Below are 23,551 nucleotides of genomic sequence, written 5' to 3' on the forward strand. Positions count from 1 at the left end.
AGCTATTATTATCACCAACGCTGTGCCCTCATCGCTTCTCCACCAGGACGTCACGGAGTGTTGCCGCAAGAGCAGAGCAGGCTGCCTCCTCGGAGGCCCTCCCCGCGCGGCCGCGGCCCTGGCACTGCCACAGCCGCTCCCGCTCCAACCCCTCGGTGAGTCGCCCCGCCGGGGTGCGGGGCCGGGGCCCTGTGGGCCGCACAGGGTGAGTCCAAGGCCTCGTGGTGGAGGGCGGTGCCGGGCTGGGCGGGGGTCGGCGGAGGCTGGGGCAGCGCTCTGGAACCCTGGGACCCGGGCGCAGGGATGGCGGCCGGCGAGGGGCTTTGGGCCGCTGGACTCATCGAGGCCCGAGGGTCCCGCAGGGAGGGGCCCTCCGCTCGGCTGCCACCAGTGACGCCGCCGAGGGGCTCCAGCTCCCCGGCCCGCGTCCGGCCCAAGATGGCGCCCCTCCCCCACCCGCTGCCCCGCGCGCGCCTCCGCTGCTCCGGGCGCGGCCCCGCGGCCCGCGCGCTCCTGGGCGGGGGATGTTGTGATGGAGAAGCCGCCGCGGAGCCCGAGCCCTGCAGCCTGAGCCACCTCCGCCACCTGGGCCTGGGGCCTCCCCGCGCAGGTAGGAGCTGCCCCTGCCGGGACCCAGCCCGGGCGGTCGGATCCCGGCCTCCAGTGGCCGGCGGACCCCGCAGCCCGAGCTCCGCGGCGGCCCGCGTACCCCCGCCAGGCCCCATCCCCGCGCGCGGCCCTCCCACCGCGTATTCCGACTACCCTCCTGTTCTCCCCCTTACAAGGTCGGACTCAACTTCGGTCCTCACACCGTCCCCTCCCCGACCTTTACCTCCTGCCTCTCCGGGATGAATAGGGAGCGAGAACAGGGGAAGGGAAGCGAGGGATGGTGGGGGGATGGGGGATGGGGACTAGGGGATGGGGGAGGGGAGGTCAAGGACTGGGAAGAGGACGTGTGGTGAGGTAAGCTCAGAGGCTGCACGGATTCCTGCAGGGTCCCAGGCCTGGCATCTGTCAAGCCGCATTCTGTTGCCCTCGGCGACCGAGGGGTGTGCCCTGGGGCCGCTGTGGCCCCCCCTCGGCCAGGAGGCCTAGCACTGGCAGGAGCACCCATTAGGAGCAGTTTTCCCGCTGCCAATTCAGAGGATATTTCGAACCTATTGAATCTGCCTGTGCGTTTCTTGCTTTCCCAGTACCTCAGAGGCCCAGCTCTCTCCACTCTTTAAAGCCAGAACCTCGTCTACACTTGATGTCTTTATTTCCTCACGTCCCATTAATTCACTTCACTCCGTCTTCTGTCTCTGGCACCCGCGGAAACTGCTCAAGCCAAGGTCACTGGAGATGTCCATGTGGCCAACTCCAATGGACACTTTCCTATTATCCGCCTTCCATTTTCTAGTATTAGTGGTGTGTGTCAGCTCTCCTTGAAACGTTTTCCTGGTTTCTGTCCTGCAGCATTGTCTGCTCCTCAATCTCATCTGCTACCTCCTTCCCCTCTCTTTAGATGCTGGTGAGGCTCTTGGTTCTTTCCTGGGCCATCTTCGCTCATTCTGCACTTTCTCCTCGGGTCCTTTATTCACTCTCAAAGCTTCAAATTTCATATATATGCACACACATATATATATATATATGCACACACACACACACACACACACACACACATATATATGATTCTCGGATTTATACATCTTGCCCAGATCTCTTTCCTGAACTCCAGACGCAATATCCAACTGGCCTCATGACATCCCCTTGGAAATCCAACAGGAGTTTCCAGACTTACTGATCCCAAGCTGTATTATCTTTCCTATGTTCCCTCTCTACCCCTTCTTTCAAATTTGCTCCTCCTTCAACTCTCAGAAATGGATACTTTCCAATCAGCTACCCAAGCTGGAATCCTAGGCCACATTCTAGATTACTGTCTCTCTCTCTCACTCTGTACATCTTATGTCACCAAGTTCTGTTACGTCCACTACCTAAGTATTTTACAAATCCATTCATTTCACTGCATCTTACCCACTGCTGCCAAACTTAATCTAGGCCACACACCCCCTTTTTTCCTTGATTGCTCTGATAACATACCCTCTTGCCTACCTCCTCTTAATACTCTAACGTAGTGTTTTCCTTAAAAAAAAAAACAAAACTATCTGATCATTTATTCATTCAACAAGTATGCTTTGAGCGCCTAATATATACCAGGTACTGTCAGGCACTGAATATATAATTACGAGCAAAATAGGCTGTGTCCTTGTCCCCATGGAGCTGACAGTCTAAGGGGAAAATCAGATAAGAATAAAATTACGAATGTAATAAATACCATGAAGGGAAAGGTGAATGGTGCCTTGAGAACACACAAGAGCACCACCTAAACTGGACTAGGAGGTAGGGAGAGAGGGTCAAGGAAGGCGTCTCTGAGAACATGACATTTGACCTAAGAGGCAAAGGAATTAGACTGAGAGGGTAGGGGAAGGAGGGTCCAGGCAGAAGGGGAATCATGTGCAGACACCTGATGGAAAGAGAGAGCATGATGTCTTCGAGGAATCAAAAGCAGGCCAGTGATGCTGGACAGCAGAGTGCCAAAGCTGGAGAGGAAGGCTGAGCCGGACAATCGAGGGCATGTTAAGAATTTTGATCTTAAAGTCTTTGTCCTTGGTGTGGACTCTTGACGGTAGTGGATGCAGAGAGTCGATCAAGTCCAAAAATTTTTCTTGGATAGAAAATCGTCAGTACCTGGGGATGGATTGAATGTGGGGAGTGAGGGAGAAGGTGGTGTCAAGAATGATATTGCTGGGCTTCCCTGGTGGCGCAGTGGTGGAGAGTCCGCCTGCCGATGCAGGGGACACGGGTTCGTGCCCCGGTCCAGGAAGATCCCACGTGCCGCGGAGCGGCTGGGCCCGTGAGCCATGGCCGCTGGGCCTGCGCGTCCGGAGCCTGTGCTCCGCAATGGGAGAGGCCACAGCAGTGAGAGGCCCGCGTACTGCAAAAAAAAAAAAAAAAGAATGGTATTGCTACTTCTGGTTTATAGAACAGAGCTGGTGGTCATGTCATTCCATGAGCCAGGATCCTGAAAGGACCAGTTAAGATGTGGGAGAGAGAAACATGAGTGGATATGTTGGTTTGAGAGGCCTTTGAGACATCCGAGTGGAGATGTTGAGTAGCAAGTTGAATGTGTGTGTCTAGAGCTCAGATGAGAGGTCTGAAATGAAGGTGTACTTTTGGAAAGCATCAATTTGTAGGGGGCACCTGAAGCTACGGGCATGAATGAATACCTGTGTCGAATATCGGGTGAGAAAGAGAAAAGGGCATAAGAACAAGCTGTGAGAAACTCCAGTGTGTAACGGCTGGCAGAGGATGAAGAGCCAGCAAAGGAGTGTAAGAAACCACCAGGCAGTAACTAGAGAGTAGGAAGAAAACCAGGAGATGTAGTGTGTGGAAGCCATGGATGAAAGCTGCATGAGAGGCCCATGGTGTCAGATGCTGCTGAGAGTACAACCAGGATGAGGACTCCAAGGGTCTGTTGGATTAAATGACACAGGGGTCATGTTGACCTTGGTAGGAGCTGTTACTGAAGCATGTTGAGAGTGGAAGCAGGACTGGGAATAGTTGAAGAGTGAGACCCAGGTGAGGACACGGCAGCCATGAGTGAAGACAGCTCTTTCAAGAAGTTTGCGGATGTGGGGGAGAAAAGAGAGTAGCAAGTGGCGCTGGAAGAATGTCAGGTCAAGAAAGACTCTGTGTTTAAGTCGGGAGATGGTGGATCCCGCTGAGGAGTGGTTGATTAGGTAGAAGAAAAACATGGATTAACAGTGGCATACAATTCCTGGAAAGGCATGAAAGGAAGGATTTAAGTGACAGGTGAAGCAACTGGTTTTAGGAAAAAGGAGGTAAAAGGATAGGTGCTGAGTTTGTAGGTTGGAGGATGTTCTCTGGCTGATAGCTGCCATTTCCTCCATGAACTGGGAGTGCGTTGGGGGTCATCCTCTGAGAGGGAGGGAGGGTGAAGGGGGTGGTCCAAGGAGAGTCGTGTTCTTGTCTCAGGCAGGTCTTCGCCAATGTCTCGGTCAAAGTAAGCCTCGGGCTCCTATAGTGCCCTGTTCTTTCCCCATCAAAATAGTCAATCACTTATTCAACAAATAGGGAGTGCTTCGAGTGCCAGGTACTGCCATTACACTGCATTGTAACGAGGTGTTCAGTGACTGTTTCCCTGCTAGACTGTGAGCTCCTTCGGGGAACAGTCATTTCTTTATTATTCATCACTCTCCCCCCATGCCCAGCACAGTGCCTGGCATATAGTAAGTGGTCAGGTTAGAAGACCATTGACCTTGAGCAGGCCTCGCCTGGCTACCCGTGTTGTCTCCTATCAGCCCCTTCAGGCTTAGTGGCCACTCTTTTAGCTCCTCCCCTGAGGGCTCCGCCCAGCTCCCTGCCTTGAGCCAGAATCCATTTGTCTCGTTCCATCCTTTGAGAGGCTCCAGGTATGGGTAGCACCAGTGAGAGGGGAGAGGTTAGGTGGTGCCCCTTCTTGAAGGTATTGGGCAGCTGGTCATCCTTTGACCTTAAAGAGTGAGGTGAAGGAGACCGCACTGCTTTGGGCTAGGCGCTCAGGCTTTAGCACTCTTCACACAGCAGAACTTCCCCCTTCCCTCCCCCAGTGCTTTCTGCCCCCATGACTGCCCTGCAGTCACCCTGGTTCTTCACTGTCCCAGCCTCATGGGGCACGTGCCCTTCCCAGACCACACTTCCAGATGCTAAGGAGGTTGGTCCTGGCCTGAACACTGAGAAACCTGGCTCCGTACACTGCTGCTTCAGAGAAGGGCCTGGCACCCCTGTGATGCCCTGAGTGTGGCAGAGTCATGGGGTCTTCCATCTCCTGAAACTCATGGAGATGCCACTCAAAGGAACAGCCTTTGAGCTAGGGTATCGGCTTAAGCTAGCTCCCTCCCTCCCTTTTTTCCTAGATCTCAGGCCTCACCTGTCCAGGACCCCATCCTACTTCCTGCTCAGGGACCCTTCATCATTCTCCAGCACCCTCCCTGACACTCCCATCCCCAGCCCATGAGGCCACACAAGCCTGTCTCAGTGTCTATCCCCAATTAGTTCTGAGCTTCCTAGTTCCTGTTCCTCTCACCCCTCCATCCTGACCAGGGGCCCACTCTGTGCAGACGCACAGCACACTCTCTTTGCTAATGGGTGCGAAGTTGAATGAGACAGGGTCTCAGATGTTCGGACAGAATGCAGTACTGGGTATGGTGAGCCAGGGAGGGAATGGGCACGTGAGGATGGGGATAGGGGACTGGACAGAAAAGACTTACTGCTTAGGAGCTTTGACCGCTGAGCCAAGTAGTGAAACATAAGCAGAGGTCCTCACACGGGGAGACGGGATTCCAAGCCGAGGGATCAGTGTAGACAAAGAGCCAGGGCCGTGTGAGTGTGACATGTTCTAGAATCCACCATACTTCCTGTGGCTGGAGTGTCAGGTGGGAAGGAGGCAGGACGGGGAGGAGGCCCGAGAGGTCATAGGCATTGGCTCAAGGAGGCTCTTGGTGATCTGCTAACGAGTACAGACATTATCCTAAAGGCAGTCCTGAGCCATCTGACTTTTTGAGCTGGAGAGTGACACAATCTGGTTTCCATTTCTGGAAGATTACTGTGGTTCTGGGCAGAGACAGGGCCGTCTGTCTTTCTCATTTATGCTGGTGGCCACGAGCTTTCTCATTGCTGAGGTGGAGCCATACTGAGCAGACCAGCAGGTGGTTACACGTGAGGCAGACATGTGGACAGGGACCTTCTCACATTTATTTCACACATGTGTGCATAGCATTGTGCTAGGGTCTGAGGGGCTAGGAGTGATGGAAAGGCGAGCTACGGCCCCTGCCCCAGGACCCGGCACTGCACCCGAGAGACGGCAGAGCCTTGCGGGGCAGCCTAAACACCTCCGGGCTGTCAGTGCTCGGGGTTGAGAGCTGTGCTGTGGAGACAGAGAACACTGGGGCCATGGGTTCAAGGAGAGAAAGAACTCAGGGCACACAGGCAGGTGGAGAGCGCTCAGGTAAGAAACTGAGGAGAAAGGACTGTGCAGCGGGAGTCTGAGGGGAAGGTGTGCCTGGGAGGCGGTCCGTAGGGGAGAGTTGCATGTTGCGGGGAGGTCAGGTAGGAAGAGACCTCTGAGTGAGGGTATCAGGGAGGGGAGGATAGTGTCTAAGAGGGTCAGGCGGAGACACAGTCGGATAACGGTTGGTCAGGGAGAATAAACTGTGAGGGGGTGGCCAGGGAGGGTCCAGGGAGTGAGCACATTATAGCGGGGTCAGGGAAGGAGAGAAGCCTAGCAGTGGAAGGTCAGGGAGATGGGGAGGGTGGAATGGGGCTTTGAGGGTGAGATCAGTCGTTAGGGTGATGGGCTTGGCTGATCGGAGGAGAAGGTGATCCACGAAGCGCTTCTGAGGATGCAGGAGGGGGTCCGAGGGGATAGGACTGGTGGACTTTCACTGTGGGACAGGAGACCTCACCTGAAGGGCAGGTGGAGTTTGGTTGGGGCATCGTGAGCAATGGTTGAGACACAGTAACACGACCGGAGTATGTTTTCTGAAACTGGCAGAGGAGATGCAAAATGGGGCCTGGGGCAGATGGGAGGGCAGATTCCTACACTGATTCAACAAATATTTATTGAGTTCTTGCTCTGTGTCAGCACTGTGCTAAGCCCTAGGCATACTACATTGAAAAAAAAAAAACAAGAAAGACAAAATCCTCACCACCGTGGAACTGAAATTAGAGTCATGAGCAGACAATCATTGAACGAAGTAAATAATAAATTAGCTTGTCAGATGGTGTTGGGTGCTGGGGGGAGTTTGGGGATTGCTGGGAGGGGCCCTGGTGGCCTGCAGATTTACAAAGGGTATCCGGGGAAGGCCTCACTGAAAAGGTGACATTTGGGCAAAGACCTGAAGGGCTGGAGGGTCCAGATCAAAGACTCCTGCAGTGACCCAGGCATGGGGCATCATAGGGGCTGGCAGAGGAATTGGTACCCGAGGTGCGATACTTTATCGAAACAGTCACCAAAATGTTGCTTCAACTGGTCAAAGGAACCACGAGTTGGAGCTGAAGGCCCTTCCTTTATGACCTGCCTTCCTAGGACCTTGCCCTTGAGGGCTTGGTCTATGCTCATTCTCTCTTATCCTCATGGTCTCTAGGATGGGGTGGGCTCGGGGGCTGATTGGACCCAGCGATTTATGACGATAGGAACAGAGCGTGGGGAGCTCATAGTGGTGGGGCTGTGCATAGCGGTGTGGCAGGAGGAAGGGGGCAGGCAGTGTCCAGTGTCCAGAACACACGAGCCAGTCCCTCACCATCTGTGCCCCTGGCACAGCAAGCCCCAGTTGGATGAGCTGGGGGTGGGGACGCACAGAGAGCCATTGTGTGGAGTCTCTGCAGTTGGGAGTGAGGGCAAAGCAGGGGCTGGCTGTGCTATCCCAGCAAGCTCAGCGCTGGGGATTTGGGGATGGGGTGGACTGTGGGCCTGGGCCTGGTCAGTGGGGGTGGGGTTTGAGCCGGTGGTGGTGGTGATGGCGGACAGAAGTTGAGCCCAGTTATTCTCCTGGGAAAATAGCTCAGCGGACACAGCGGTGTGTGCTGGTCTGCTGAGAGCAGGGAGATGAGGAGGTGCAGGGCACAGGCCTGGGACAGAAGCAGGGGTGCTGCTATCCTGACCTGGAGGCTCAACGTGGTCTCCCCTCCCCGCCTGCAGGATCTGCCAAGGCCATGTCTGTTCCATCATCCCTGAGCCAGTCGGCCATTAATGCCAACAGCCACGGAGGCCCCGCGCTGAGCCTGCCCCTGCCCCTGCACGCTGCCCACAACCAGCTGCTCAACGCCAAGCTGCAGGCCACGGCCGTGGGACCCAAGGACCTGCGCAGCGCCATGGGGGAGGGGGGGGGACCCGAGCCGGGCCCCGCCAATGCCAAGTGGCTAAAGGAGGGCCAGAACCAGCTCCGGCGGGCCGCCACAGCCCACCGTGACCAGAATCGCAACGTGACCTTGACCCTGGCTGAGGAAGCCAGCCAGGAGCCCGAGATGGCACCCTTGGGCCCCAAAGGCCTGATGCACCTGTACTCTGAGCTGGAGCTCTCCGCCCATAATGCGGCCAACAGAGGGCTCCGAGGACCCGGCCTGATCATCGGCACCCGAGAGCAGGGCCCAGAGGAGGGAGAGGAGAAGGCAGCAGGGGAGGCCGAGGAGGATGACGAGGACGAGGAGGAAGACGAGGACGACTTGTCTTCTCCCCCAGGGCTGCCGGCGCCCCTGGGGAGTGCGGAGGTGCCCCCCGGGCCCCAGGCCCTCGCAGACGGCCCCCGAGAGCATAGCAAGAGTGCCAGCCTTCTGTTTGGCATGCGGAACAGCGCAGCCAGTGACGAGGACTCGAGCTGGGCCACCTTATCCCAGGGCAGCCCCTCCTATGGCTCCCCGGAGGACACAGGTACCTTGTGGAGCTTGCTGTGGGGAATGTGGGAGGGCGAGAGGGCGGGGGGGGGGTCCCTCCATACAGAGGGCCAGCCTGGGCGTGAGTCACAGAGCCTGTATCCTCAGTCCTCAGCAGGCCACGCCCAGGTTTTCCTGAAGGACATGGCCCCTACGTTCAGAGAGTGCTTGAACAAGCACTAGACCCATCCATCCCACACTCCCGGTGGATGGTGGCCTAGGTCTGTGTATGAGGCACTTACCAGGTACTGGCACTGTGCTCAGCATTGTCGTGTGGAATCCTATTTTTTTATGCCCATACTACAGGTGACAAAATAGAGGCCTGGAGAGGTTTAGTCCTTTCCCAGGGTCACAGACAGTCTGAGATCACAGTAGAACTGAGATCTAAACCAAGTCCAAGTGCAGACCCGAGCTCTTGGCCCTACGCTGTCACCGATGCCTACAGCACGATGAGCCCAGGTGCACTCCGGGCTGTTATTTAGAGGCAGCTCCTCCCCACCGAGGTCTATTTGGAAAAGAATGGGGTATTGTGTGCAGAGCACCACACTGGACGTTGCAAGAGTACCGTTTAGTCAGGAATAAGATATTGACTAAAAGTTAGGAAGCAAAGGAAGAATAAACATATGCTTTGTTGGGGTGGGGGGGATAGATATTAGGACTCCCAGGATTGACCATTAAATGTGTCCCATTTAAATAAGTTGAGTCTCTGCATTTGCTAGTGTCACATAGAGATGCAGACAGCTGAGGAGCAAGGGGCAGAGATAATGGGCTGCGGCCACAAGCCTGGGCTGGATGTTAGTGTCAGGAAAGACTCCTCCCACACCAGGCAGCAGGCACCTTACCCAGACCCCAAACTGGGGGACCTTTGCAGGGAGCATGCAGTTCAGATGAGCCAAGGGCAGCGTGTCATCCCCTTTCAAAGAACTTACTATGGACATTTTCAGACATATACAAAAATAATAGAATAACGAGCCTGATTTACCCATGACCCAGTTTCAACAATTAGCAACACGTGGCTAACCTTGCTGCATCTATACCCGCACCTACTCCTGGGCCCCAGCCTAAGTTATTTTGAAGCAAATACGTCCGTAAATGTTTACTCATGCTTTTTTTTTTGTCTGCACCGTGCGGCATGCGAGATCTTAGTTCCCCAACCAGGGATCGAACCCATGCCCCCTGCAGTGGAAGCTCGGAGTCTTAACCACAGGACCACCAGGGAAGTCCCCACTCATTCATGCCTTTCTGAAAGATAAAACTCTTGAAAAAAAATCCACAATATCAATATCATGCCTACGGAAATTTAGCAATAATTCCTTAATATCATCAAATATCCAGTCAATGTTTACATTTCCCAGTTGTCTGATAAACGTTCTCCCCACTCTTTAAAAAGTTTTGATTCATTGCATCAATATCCAAATAGGAACAGACCTTTTTTCTTTTTTTTTTTTTTGGCGGTATGCGGTCCCCTCACTTTTGTGGCCCCTCCCGTTGCGGAGCACAGGCTCCGGATGCGCAGGCTCAGCGGCCATGGCTCACGGGCCCAGCCGCTCCACGGCATGTGGGATCTTCCCGGACCGGGGCACAAACCCGCGCCCCCTGCATCGGCAGGCGGACTCTCAACCACTGCGCCACCAGGGAAGCCCAGGAAGAGACCTTTTGATAGTCAATATGTCAAGATTTCTTTTGATCTATACATTATTCCTCCATCTCTCTATTTTTGCTCGGTGTTTTGTTGTTGTTGTTTTAATTGAAGCCACTGTGTTGTTTGCCCTGGGCTTTCCGTGGTCTGGATTTGCAGACCCTCCCTGTGTGGTGTTGAACATGTTCCTCTTTCCCTGGATTTCCTGTAAATTGACAGTGAATTCTAGAGCCTTGATCAGATTCAGATTTGAGGGGTTCTTTGTTTTTGTAAGAACACTTCACAGGTGGTATTGAGTAATTCTACCAAAGACAAAGTCTGATTGCCTGTCTTTAGGGGGATGTTAGCGGCAGTCAGTGGTCCTCGCCTGGGTCCCTTTTGCAGGGAACAGCTACTACTCCACTCCAGCTGGTTTTTATAGGGTTAGGTGGGGGGAAATGTAGTCTCAATGGAGCCAGTTCATGTAACTTTTCAAGGGAAACTGAAAACTAGATATTGATGTGAAACATCCCAATTTCTAAATGTTAGCAACCAAGTCTGTTTTTTAAAAAAGCACCATGCAGGCCAAACAAAATCTATCTGAGGTTTACATCAGACTGCAGGTTGCTTATTTGCAACCTCTGCCTTAGGGGATGTGAATCTGGGGCCAGATAATGGAGAGCCTGGCTGCTCTGGGGCCCCTGAATGGTCACTGTAGTGGCCGCTCCTATGAGCTTTCTGCGAGTGGGAGGACAGAACTGCTGAAGAGCTGGGAAGGGTATGCTGGGTGTGGGCAGTGACCTCAGCAAGCGAGCTGGTGTGGCGAGAGGATGGGCAAGGATCGAGCTCTGCTGGAGAAGGGGCTGCTAGCAGAAGGGGCTGCGCCACTGCCTCTTTTGTAACTGTGTTGCTATGACCAGGAAGGCCACAGAGGAGGTCTGGGCTCCTGTAGGAATGTGGTAGAATTGAGCAAACATTATTTTCTCCTTCCCACCCTAGGATCTCCACCAAGTTGTTGATTGCATGCATACGTATATGAATGAACGAATGATGACCAAATGATGAATGTTGAATCAATGAACTTTCCTACCTGTGTTGGGTTCATACTGGGAACCCACTGTGTTGGGTTCATACTCATTGCTAGGCCTTGTCCTAAATGCTAAGAATATATACTGCAGGGGTCAGATGTTCCTGCCCTCAATGGCACTCACAGTCTAGGGTGGAGACAGAAGTAAACAGGTTGTTTGGGCCCTGGGGTGGGGGGGTTGCAGGAGGGACATCCCGCACCCTGCCTGTGTGCATGGTTGGGGAGAGGGGGTGGGTCAGTTTTGAGAAGCGACCTTTACATTGATGCTGGAAGGAGGAGTGGCTGGTGCCAGGTCAAGATTGAGGGGAGGGAGGCTGGGCTCAGGGAGGATAAGGGGCGTGTCCCAGGCAGGGAGAGAGAGACCAGAGGTATGGAGGGTGGTCAGAGGTAAGGCTGAGAGGCAGGCGATTAGGGGCTCATAACAGCAAACAAACCTTGTAGAGGAATTTGGGTTCTATCCTGAGGGCAAGGAGAAAACAATTAGAGGATTCAACTGGAGAGAAGGTTAGCATTTTGGAACAATCATTTGGGATGTAGCCTGCAGCTCAGACTGGAGGAGACTAAACAGGGAGAGGGAGACCCTTCGTGAGGCTGCTGCACTGACCCAGGTAGAAGATACTAGTCTGGACTACGGGCGTGCGTGGGGGTGGGGAAAGGAGAGCGCTCCTGACTCCTGAGCAAATGACTACATCTGGCTTAGCCTGGGAGGCATGCGTGGGTGAATGAATGATACACGAACCTCTGAGTGCGTGAAGGAGCGCCGGAATGAATTGGTGCAGGAGTGAAAGTGTACATTCCTGAATAAATGCGTGCTTGTGGAAGCAAAGGCCGGGGTGGGGCTGTGCTTGGAGGGAGACGTGCCAGGCTCCAGAAGGGCCTCCCAGATGGTCGGGGGGAGAGCGGCCCCTCCAGGACAGATCGGAAGGATGAAGCTCTTTGAAGCAGGAAGGTGCAGGCTGACAGGGATGGCAGATGGATTGGTGTGTGTGACTCAGTCAGAAGATGGTGAACTGGTCCGCAGATTCAAGGGGCCTGTGGCCCTTCAGGAAGAAAGGTGTGGGTCTGCGGAGCGCGGCTGCCCTGCGCGTGGGGCTCCTGGAAGGTTTGGCGGGAGAGCCCTGAAGGCGATGGAGGGTCTCTGGGGAAAAGCGGGCATTCTAATTCCCTAGGGCCTGAGGGGAGGGGAGGGTGGGGGGAAAGAGGCAGTAATGGGTACCTAGAGGCTGGATGGGCAAGAAGAGCCCCTCCTCCGTGGGCCCACCTCATTTGGAAGCTGAGGGCAGTGAGGCACCTCGCTCCAATGACTCTCACATCAGGTATGCAGCCCCCTTGGTGTAACCACGCCCACTCCCAGCCCTCCGTGCCTGTTTGCCCAGCAGCCTGGGTCTGGGGACTGCCTGTCCCTCAGTGCTGCCTCTTGGACCAGTCAGGATTCCTGGTTTCCCTGGTAACGGGAAGCACGTCAGCAGTCTGGGCGCTCCCAGCCGGTCCTGGTGCTGCGGTTGCCGAGGAGACGCTGCAGCCTAGCTGGGCCCTGGCAGGTGAGGGGGGTTGGTGCTGGGAAGCCCCAAGCCCAGCCTCAAGCTTGCCGGGGCCCAGCCCCTGAAGCCCACTCTCCGCTCGAACTGCTGGGCAGGTTCTGGGCAGGGGAGGGATCCCCGGGAGCCTTGAAGCCACACCCTGTTTGTACTGAGAGCTCTAGGCTTTGCAGGGCCCCAGGTAGCTGGGGGATTCCTGAAGGCCTGAGCCTCCTGGTGTCCCTAAGACTGGGCTTGACTGTGGCACCGAGGTGACCGCTTTGGGGTGGGATGGAGATTCAGGACTGGGGGGAGGGGACGCAGGATTAGAAAGAAGAGATGTGAGCAGGGAAGGCTGGGGTCTCATGAGCCCTACCCCACATCCCCACCCCAGTGGGGTCCCCTTACCTGGTGGTCCTGGCCCCTCCCTAGTGAGCTCCAGGCGGGGGAGGATCTTGCCTGGCAGGCGCTCTGCCCTGGTGAGAAGGGGGCGGGATGAGCTTTTCTCTGCAGCCCAGCACCAGGCTGTGAGCCCAGCTGGCTGGGCTGGAGGGGCTGTGAGGAGGGAGGGTGGAGGCAGGAGGGGCTGGGAACAAGCGCCATGTTCTCCCAGGACTTCTTCCTGGCCATCGTCCTGCAGGACAGTAGCCCAGGTGAGGGGCAGCACGGGCCCCGGGCGTGATGTGGGGCGGGGCTGGCAGGGAGCACAGAAGTGGTGGAGGCCTGAGCTGGGCTGCAGGGCCGGAGTGGCGTGGCTCTGCCGGGGGAGGAGGGGCTATGTCACAGGTGCGTGGTGTGTGTGCATGTGCATGGAATGTTCGCCTGCACTCGTGTGTGGCAAGGGTTAGGTTGTGGGTGTCTACGGAATCTGCACACATGTGGCAGAGGCTGACATATGTTGTGTGTCTGAATGTGTATTCAGTGTCTGTGTGGTACCCACACATGTTTTGGGGGTCATTGTGGGTGTGGTCTCTGCACACACATGTGGCAGGGGCTGGACTGTATCGCTGTGTGTGCGCGCTCCTCTGTGTATGGTGGCCGCATCAGTGGATGGCTGGAGTTGGTGTGTGTGTGTCTGCCCCTGCACGTGCGCGTGCACCCGTATGCGATACCTGCTGTCTGCGGGTATCTCCTGTGTGTGTACACCCTTGGGTTTGTGGTGGCTGCACAGGTATGTGGTAGGGCTTGTATATGTTGTATGTCTGTGTGCACCCGTGTGTGCAGGAGCCGCTAAGTGTGTGCACCTGGGATCCGGATATGTCTGACAGGAGGTCATTTGGGGTCACTCAACCTCCTTCCCTTCTCTCTGCCTCCCTCCTTCCCTCTGTTTGGCCATGTTAGCCAGGAGCAGAGCCCAGGAGGAGACCTGAGTCACGTCTCACGCTGGGGGCCCCCCATGCTGTGACTCCAGACTTCAAGCTCTAGGAGGATGAGGAACCTTGTGCTGGAGCCCTTCCCCTGCCCTTCCTCCACCATGGGGTCTTGGGAGGGGACTGGGCATAGCACCCATGATTTGCTGGTTGGGTGGGCAGACCCTCACCAAGACCCCCCACCTAGCAGATTCCTTTTGGAACCCGAACGCCTTCGAGACGGATTCCGACCTGCCAGCTGGATGGATGAGGGTCCAGGACACCTCAGGGACCTACTACTGGCACATCCCAACAGGGACCACGCAGTGGGAGCCCCCGGGCCAGGCCTCCCCATCACAGGGGAGCAGCCCCCGCGAGGAGTCCCAGGTGAGGCTCGTGGGCCTGATGGTTTTGACCGGGGGGGAGGGTGGCGCTGCTGTTGCTAGATGAGCCACCCACCCCTGGCTCCCACCCCTCCTAGCTCACCTGGACCGGCTTCACTCATGGAGAAGGCTTCGAGGATGGAGAATTTTGGAAGGTGAGTGAGGGGACCTCCTTCACAATGGAGGAGCTGGAGAAGGGGCATCATTTTGGTCCTGATTCCTCTCTCCCCTTCCCAAGGATGAGCCCAGTGAGGAGGCCCCGATGGATTTGGGACTGAAGGACCCTGAGGAGGGGACGTTGCCTTTCCCAGCTCAGAGCCTCAGGTAAGTGGGAAGGCATGACACAGTGGGCTGACAGTGGGATGGGTCTGTCTGGAAGGGACCATGGGACAGCTCCCCGTTTGGGGGCCTGTACCAAGTGTTACCACCTGCCTCCAGCCCAGAGCCGTTGCCCCAAGAGGAGGAGAAGCTGCCCCCACGGAATGCCAACCCAGGGATCAAGGTTTGTTCAAGACCAATGCCCGTTCCCACGTTGGGCCCCCCTGTGTACAGGAATGCCCCTTGGGTCATGTTCTGCGGGCCTCTGTGGTCTCAGTACAGCTTGCCAGGTCCTGAGCTCTTGAAGTCTCAGCAGAGACCCCTGTGTCTGAGTGGGAGGCATTTCAGTTTTTAACTCAACCAGTCCTGTGGCCTGGCAGGGGGCCGTTCCAGGCTTGGCTCAGACGCTTCCTCGACTGGCAGGGGTCTCCTCTGAGACCAGCACCCCTCCTGCAACTATATCCTGTTTGTAGAGCCTCTTAGTCTTATACCCTCCCACCCACTGTGTTCTGAGTCAGGAACTCCTCTGGTCTCAGCAAACCTCCTTGCGTCCTGGGCTGGGGGCTCTTCCGATTTTAGCTCAGAGCCTCTATCTCCCGCCCCCTGTTTTGTGTCTGGCAGTGTTTCGCCGTGCGCTCCCTTGGCTGGGTGGAGATGACGGAGGAGGAGCTGGCCCCTGGCCGCAGCAGTGTGGCAGTCAACAATTGCATCCGTCAGCTCTCCTACCACAAAAACAATCTGCACGACCCCATGTCTGGGGGCTGGGGGGAGGTGAGGGCCTGAGCTGGCAGGGTGGCCGGGCAACGGAGAAGTGAAGGGAACTGTGAGGGCTGGGAGAGCCCAGCTGCCGCCCCAAGGACTGGGGAGGGAGGTGCACACCCGCCAGGTGACAGCCTGTGAGGTGGACGTGTGACTCCACGTTGGGACCTTGGGAGACGCGATGGGGATGATAAAAGGAGTCTCGTTAGAGGTGACAGGTGGGACCTTTACTAGAGGGAGGCTGCAGGGTGGCTGGTCCGACACCAAAGCAAGGGCCCTCGAGCTGGGGCTCACCCTCCCTCAAGCTGGAAGTGGCAAAGCTCAGCCACCTTCCCAGCTGGGGCACCGCTGAGCGTCCGCTTCCTGGGCCTGCAGGGAAAGGATCTGCTGCTACAGCTGGAGGATGAGACACTAAAGCTGGTGGAGCCGCACAGTCAGGCCCTGCTGCACGCCCAGCCCATCGTCAGCATTCGCGTGTGGGGCGTCGGGCGGGACAGCGGAAGGTGGGAGCAGGGCCAGGGGTCCTGGGGGGGCGGGCAGTCAGAGTGGGGCCCTCCTCCCTAACTCTGCTCTTTGCCTCTCTTGTGCTGCCGGACCCAGAGAGAGGTACTATGCCTACTTTGCCTTGACCGTTCCTCTTCCCACACCTGGACCAGATGCCATGAAGCACCCAAGTTCCCCTATTCTGCCCTGCCCCTTCCTGCCCGCTGTGCTCGCCCGTCCTCCTTGACCTCGGCATGCTTGCCTGTCTATCCTCCGGCCAGGAGGCAGCGCCCGCAGCACCCCATCCCGAGGGCAGAAGCCCTGGAGGAGCTGCGATGGATGGGGAGGGCGTGGGTGGGGCGGAATGAGGCCCGGCACTGGAGGGCACTGGGAGACGCTGAGGTGCCCCTCCCCCCAACAGGGACTTTGCCTACGTGGCTCGCGATAAGCTGACCCAGATGCTCAAGTGCCACGTGTTTCGCTGTGAGGCACCTGCCAAGAACATCGCCACCAGCCTGCATGAGATCTGCTCTAAGGCACGGCCCCCTCCGCACCCTGGGCTAGCTGCCACCTTTGCTCTACAAGGATGTGGGTGGGGTCACTGAGGCGGGGTGGGGGGCTCCAGGGCCGTGAAGCCTAACACACCCTCCCTCGCTCTTCCCCTCCCCCTTTCCCCTTCTGCAGATCATGGCCGAACGGCGCAACGCCCGCTGCTTGGTAAATGGACTCTCTCTGGACCACTCTAAACTTGTGGATGTCCCTTTCCAAGGTCAGTGTCACAACCCTACCAGGTCTGCCTCAGCTTTGTGGGCAAGGGTGGGGTGACCCAAGAAGAGGCACGAGCTACTGGACAGAGTGATAGGAAAATGGAGGCTCAATTATTTGGGTCAAATAAGTGGAGGGACTTTGGTTAAAGGGAGGCAGGGGGAGGGGGTGGAGGTAGGGCCTTGGCCGGGTGAATGTCCAGCTTATACCCTGGTGGTGGGGACTGGCAGTGAGCAAGGTCTGCCGCTATGATTGATCCTCTCCTTTCTTCCCCGCAGTGGAATTCCCAGCGCCTAAGAATGAGTTGGTACAAAAGTTCCAAGTCTATTACCTGGGGAACGTGCCTGTTGCTAAGCCTGTTGGTATGTGTGTCCCTTTTCACTCAGGGACCACCTCCTTGATCCCCAAACTCTGCTCCCACCCTCTGCCTCCCAGTGCCCCTTCTACCAGACCTTCCTCATGCTGATGTCTCCCTGCCCTTCAAAATGCATCCCACCTCCTGTACTTCTGTCCCAGCTGCACTCCGTACCCTGCCTTCACTCACTGTGAACCAGTGAACCGGGCATATAGGGAGACCCACTCCTGAATCCCACAGAAAAGCTTTGGTTAGGCTGGGAGGCGGGTCTTCGATGACTGGAAACGCTGGAGCAGCCGGGGGCTGGGTTGGGTATGGGCTGTGAGCATCTAGAGAGGAAGCAGTGAGCATATCTGTCAACCTGCTTTATTGCTTGTAAAGTACTCCCTTATGTGTCACTTAATCCTTGAGGATCCTGTGAGGTTGGGATTATGATGATACCCATCTTATAGATAAACCGAGGCTAGAGACTGTTAGGTCCACTCACGTTTCTAGTGCTTTTACGGTACCTGTTATTCACTTGTTCATTCACTTAGCAAATACCTATGAAGCCTACCATGTACCAGGTCCTGGGAGAACAATGGCCACAGCCCTGCTTTCATGGAGGTTACAGGAGATTACAGTAGAAAAAAAGAGGAATAAATCAAATAATCACATAAATAAATGTCAAATTACAAGTTGAGTCATTCGCTGAAAGAAAGTAGCAAGATGCTATGAAACTGTGTAACAGAGGAGCCTCATTTAGGCTAGGGAGTCCTAAAAGACTTGAGAAAGTGACATTTGAACTGAGATTTAAAAAATGAGTAGGATCTAATGTGGCCAGGTGGCATGGAGACAGGAGTAAAGTGGGAAGGATCGCTCCAGGCAGAGTGGACGGTGTGAGGACCCATCACGGGAGGCACCTTGGTACTTCAAAGGCATTGAGAGAAGGCCAGCCGTGCCAGATGAGGCTGGGATCTCGGCGGCAGTCAGGCCCTGCGGGACCTTGTAGGCCACGTTAGTGATTTGTTCTTCGTCCTAGGAGCGGCAGGGAGTTATAAGAGGATTTCTCTGGAGCGCGCTAGGCATAATCATTTGAGTTTTGTACCGCTCACCTTGGCTATACCAGTGGAGAAGGCTGCTCAGCAGGGGGAGGGGGACGTGGGGAACCCAGGAGGACCTTGCAGTAGTTGTGGCCAGTAATGAGAACATCTTGGACTGTGCTGGGGCTGAAGAGGAGTGTGTGGATTCAAGAGACGATTAGACAGTTAAAGTCAGCAGAGGCCTTGGTGATTGTTTGGATGCGGCGTGAGGGGCAGAGGCACTAAGACTGACCCCTGGCTTTCGGAGCTAACCGGATAGTGGTGCAATTCTCTAAAGGTAGGAAGCACTGGAAGAGGCCAGTTTGGGTTTGGAGGTTTGAGTTCAGTTTTCAGGCATCCTGAGTCTGATGTGCCTTCAGGAAGGTGAGTGGCAAACTCACATTGGCATCTGGATTCACGGAGGAGGGGTCTGGGCTGGAGATACAAGTGTGGGCACCACTGGGTTAGAGAGGTAATCAAAGCCACGAGTGTGAAGAAGATCGAGCCCGGAAAGTGGGCAGCCACTGCGAGAAGGCAAACGAGCCTGGGCCTGGCGGTGAGCCCCTCCAACATTTAATGGACAGTGGAGGAGCGAGGTCAGAGGGGAAAAAAAGAGACGGCTTGAAGAAATGCTTGGGTGTCGTGTCAAAAGACACTTAGGAAGAACTCGACAGTGTTGGGTGAATGGATAAACAAACACACAGATGAAAGAATGCCTCAGATGACGTAGCCCAGGAGATGGCAGACCAAGGACTCTAACCCTGGTCATCTTCATTTCTCTGCTCTTCCTCTCAAACCATCCTGACTAGTGACCAGCACCTTCCATTCAGTGAGGGAACCTTCTTAGAGAGGGTGGGGATTTAGCTGGGGCTTGAAGGAAGGCCTGGATTAGCAGAGAGGAGTGGATTGGATTCCGTGGCACTGCCACCGCAGGCGAGAAAGTCCTGCTGCGGGAGCAGGAAGGAGGTGTGGCTGAGCCCTTCACCTTTGTGCTAGTTTCCTCCTCTCCCTCACCCCCAACTTCATGCCTCTTGCAGTTACGACCCTACTCCCCTGTCCCCCTGCCACTCACATAAGTTCTCACCACGTTAAAGCAACTGTCTGTAGCCCTCGCCGGCCCCTCTGCCGTCCGTCAGCTCAGTGGGTCTGCTCTGCGGAAGCCACAGCTTTCACACAGTAGTCCCTAAACTCACTTCATGCTTTATTTTTGTTTTTTTTATAAATTTATTTATTTTTAAAAATTTATTTTTGGTTGCATTGGGTCTTCGTTGCGCGCGGGGTTTCTCTAGCTGCGGAGAGCGGGGTCTCCTCTTCGTTGTGGAGCACGGGCTCTAGGCATGCGGGCTTCAGTAGTTGGGGTGCGTGGGCTCAGTGGTTGTGGCTCGCAGGCTGTAGAGCGCAGGCTCAGTAGCTGTGGCGCACGGGCTTAGTTGCTCCACAGCATGTGGGATCTTCCCGGACCAGGGATCGAACTGTGTCCCCTGCATGGGTGGGCAGATTCTTAACCACTGTGCCACCAGGGAAGCCCCACTTCATGCTTTATTTGTGCTCCCTTTTTAACCTCCATGAGTTTAACATTGGTCCCTCCTGAAGCTGCAGTATTCACTCATTAATCATTCGTTCATCAACGAATGACTATTGAGTGCCTGATTTGTGCCAGGCACTACTCTAGGTTCTTGGTGTTAATGAGCAAAACTGACCAAGATTCCTGCCTTCAAGTAGCTGCCATTCTATTCAGGATAGATAAAATAAGTAAATTATATAGGATGTTAGAAAGCTACAACTGAGATGGAAAAAAAGTAAGGACATTGGGCTTCCCTGGTGGCACGGTGGTTGAGAGTCCGCCTGCCGATGCAGGGGACACAGGTTCGTGCCCCGGTCCGGGAAGATCCCACATGCCGCGTAGCGGCTGGGCCCGTGAGCCATGGCCGCTGAGCCTGTGCGTCCGGAGCCTGTGCTCCGCAATGGGAGAGGCCGCAGCAGTGAGAGGCCCGCGTGCCGCAAAAAAAAACCAAAACCAAAACAACAAAAAAATAAGGATATAAGGGGGATTGGGAGCTTGGGGCTGGGTCAGGGTGTAGGTTTCAGTCCTGAGCTGTTACCAAATAGACTTTTTCCGGGCCACCTAGTTCCACTGCTTTCCCCGCCTGCATGCTTCTCCCCATCCTGGGGCCAGGTGCCACCTCCGCAGCTCCATCTGCTTATTAAGCAGTTTGTTGTATGGTCTACACGCATGATCTTTGAGCTTTTCCATTGACTGGCATCAATGTCATTCACATCTGAGCCCTCTGCAGGCTGCCCTGGCCCTCCCACTCCTGCCTGTGTTGTCACCCTCCTGTGGCTTCTGGGTTGCTTGGTTATACCGGTTTGGGTGCATTTGCCCATGTTGCCTCGCGGGTGACTTGCTCAAGCATCTGGAATTCCTTCAGTAGATAATCCCTGTGCTAGGACTGGGGACACAGACATGAATGAAACTTGGTTTCTGTCCTTGAGGTGGCCACAGCCCAGTGTGGAGAAAGGGTTCCCAGCAGTTACAAGATATGCTGAGAGTTGTCCCAGCAACACCCTCTCTGCCCTACAGCAGGGAAGGCCTCCCAGGTGGGCCCTGGGGGAACTCTGAGGCGTGAGAATTGGGAGTTTCGCAGACAGTCAAGAGGGGAAGGGCCCTCTAGACAGGCTTTCCCCTCAGTTACAGTGTGTCCTTCAAGGGCATCCTCTTCTCTTCCTTTGTGTTCCCCATCTGCCTCGCTGGGCATTCGCCAAGATTAGATGTTAATAATGCTACATAAATCGTTTGAAGCCCACGGAGCAGTAAAATATGAAGCTTGACAGATCGGATGAGGCCAGTTTTTGGAGTCCCTCATGCTTAGGAGAGGAGCTTGGCTTTGATGCAGCCAGAGGTAAGGCTAGCAAGGCCAAGAGGGAGGACTTTCGAGGAAGATCTGTTTTCTGCCCTCAAAGGGTCCATGTGTTCTGCTCCTGGTGGGAGCCCAGAGGCACTGAAAGGGGCACAAGGGCCCAAGAGCAGACCACAGAGGTGTGTGCTTTTGCGTTGGCATCGTTCACCCTAAGTTCTTCACTGCGATGGTACCCAGATGCCACAGCCAGCTCACGAGCAGTGCAGGGAACAGAACCCCTGCCCCACCATGCCAGTGTGCTCCTGCCTTGGTTCTCTGCTGAGTACAAGCAAAAGTGGGGTGCACGGGTGGAAATGTTTAGCAGCAGTTATAAGTAGAGGAGGTATTGTTACAAGGGAAAGTTGATTGATCTAAAGGCCAGGAACCTTGCGTTCCTTGGCTTTTGAGCAAGTCATAGAAATTACTGAGTACAAGTAAGATTTTTTTTTTTTTTTTTGCGGTACGCGGGTCTCTCACTGCTGGGGCCTCTCCCGTTGCGGAGCACAGGCTCCGGACGCGCAGGCTCAGTGGCCATGGCTCACGGGCCCAGCCGCTCCGCGGCATGTGGGATCTTCCCGGACCGGGGCACGAACCCGTGTCCCCTGCATCGGCAGGCGGACTCTCAACCACTGCGCCACCAGGGAAGCCCACAACTAAGATTTTGACAGCACTCTCGTTCCGAAACTAGGACTATAGGCAAGGGGCAGGGGAGAGGCCTGGTTAAGAACCCAGGCCCTGGAATCAGACTGCTTACCTTCAGATCCCCATTTCTTAGTGTGACCTAAGGTTTATTACCTGATTTCTATCAGCTTCAGTTTCCTTTTCTATAAAATGGAGATAAAGGGATCTTTTGTGAGATTGTAGATGACATAGTGCACTGTAATGACTTAGCACTGGTATGACACAAGAGTAAACATTCCTCAAATGGAAATCTTTAAAACAAAAATGAAGGTTGGGTCTTGAGGACTGGATAGGACTGGCCTATAGGGGCTGATTTGGAAGGGATTGTGGTGTGAAGCGCTGGAATGTCTGAATGTGGAGAGCAGGGTATGGAGAGGACAGCTTTGGGGGGTCAGTCTGCCTAGGAGGCTGGAGAAGGAGAGTCAGTGAAGCAAACCAAGCTTAGGATTCAAGGTGGAAGAGGCTAGAAAAGTGCCAGTCACTGAAGCCAAGCAGGAGAGTACCAAGGAAGGGATACAGCAGCAGCCGGGGCTGTAGGCTAGTGAAGTGGGGATGGAGCAAAGGCCCTGGGCTGGACTGGGCAGAGCTGGAAAGTCTAGCGTACAGCGGGGGTATCCTCTCTCCACCTCCGGCAGTGCCATGTTCATATCCTTACCTTTCAGGGGTAGATGTGATAAATGGGGCCCTGGAATCGGTCCTGTCCTCCAGTAGCCGTGAGCAGTGGACCCCAAGTCACGTCAGCGTGGCCCCTGCCACCCTCACCATCTTGCACCAGCAGGTAAAGACCTGGGTGGAGAAGGTATGGAGGGGCCTTGCCAGGGAGGGGAGACCGGGAATGAGGGGAAGGGCCGTCAGTAAGATGGACGCACCCAGTATAAGAGGGCCGGGCTATTCCTTTCCAACTGGCTCCCCTCCCCGCAGACGGAGGCAGTGCTGGGGGAGTGCCGAGTGCGCTTCCTGTCCTTCCTGGCCGTGGGCAGAGATGTCCACACGTTTGCATTCATCATGGCTGCCGGCCCAGCCTCCTTCTGCTGCCACATGTTCTGGTGCGAGCCCAATGCTGCCAGCCTCTCAGAGGCCGTGCAGGCTGCGTGCATGGTAAGCGGGTAGGGTGGTGGAGCGGTGGCCCCCGGCCCACACGGGGCAGGCTGGAGCGTGACCGCCCCCCCCCCCGCCCCCGCCTCTCTGCAGCTCCGCTACCAGAAGTGTCTGGATGCCCGCTCCCAGGCCTCCACCTCCTGCCTCCCGGCACCCCCAGCTGAGTCTGTTGCGCGGCGTGTAGGGTGGACCGTCCGCAGGGGCGTTCAGTCGCTGTGGGGCTCCCTTAAGCCCAAACGGCTGGGGGCGCACACGCCCTGAAGCCCTCTGCTCCCTCCACCTGCTTGCATTGGGCCCCAGGGAACTCAAGGGCACGGGGCAGGGAGGGGCCCTACAGGTTATTCTTAGACTTCAGGGCCCCCCCCCCAGAGCTGCCCCTCCCCAGTAGCTGGGGTTCCCTGCCTAGGGGCTGGGAGGGAGATCTAATCCTGCAAGGAAGTGACAATACTGGGTGGATGAGAAGAGGAGCAAGAAGCGAGGCCAGCCCCAGGCTCTCCACCGCCACGTTTCCACTGGAGCGGGAGGAACTGGTCTAGGCCAGGCCCCATCTTCGCAGGGTCCTGCAGGGGCAGAAGGAGGGGACCGGTCCCGGCATGGGTCCCCTCCCCTTTGCTCCATGGGCACCTCTGCTGTACTGATATCACTAATAAAGTCTGCCCTGCTGAGCTGTGTGCCTTCCTGTGCCTGTACCACACCATCACTCCTGGTACC

At 55.8% G+C, this 23,551-nt stretch overlaps 1 protein-coding gene across 7 annotated transcripts; it reads left to right on the plus strand.

The window, feature by feature from the left end:
- Positions 1-21: 21 nt before the first annotated feature.
- Positions 22-23,505, plus strand: APBB1 (amyloid beta precursor protein binding family B member 1). 7 transcript variants are annotated; one of them, XM_067750092.1, is made up of 14 exons: positions 22-155; positions 7,739-8,467; positions 14,249-14,427; positions 14,522-14,578; positions 14,662-14,747; positions 14,862-14,925; positions 15,363-15,512; positions 15,876-16,003; positions 16,405-16,519; positions 16,668-16,752; positions 17,027-17,110; positions 22,405-22,520; positions 22,664-22,840; positions 22,934-23,505. In XM_067750092.1, exons 2-14 carry the CDS (start codon positions 7,753-7,755, stop codon positions 23,099-23,101), a joined length of 2,124 nt encoding a protein of 707 aa, XP_067606193.1. In that variant the 5' UTR covers positions 22-155; positions 7,739-7,752; the 3' UTR covers positions 23,102-23,505. The 7 variants fall into 7 exon arrangements, with proteins under 7 accessions (XP_067606193.1, XP_067606192.1, XP_067606190.1 ...); XM_067750091.1 differs by having other exon boundaries at positions 66-205; XM_067750089.1 differs by lacking the exon at positions 22-155 and adding an exon at positions 457-610.
- Positions 23,506-23,551: the final 46 nt, after the last annotated feature.

This window comes from Pseudorca crassidens, chromosome 9, assembly GCF_039906515.1.
Source record: "Pseudorca crassidens isolate mPseCra1 chromosome 9, mPseCra1.hap1, whole genome shotgun sequence".
In the NCBI taxonomy this organism is placed as follows: Eukaryota; Metazoa; Chordata; class Mammalia; order Artiodactyla; family Delphinidae; genus Pseudorca; species Pseudorca crassidens.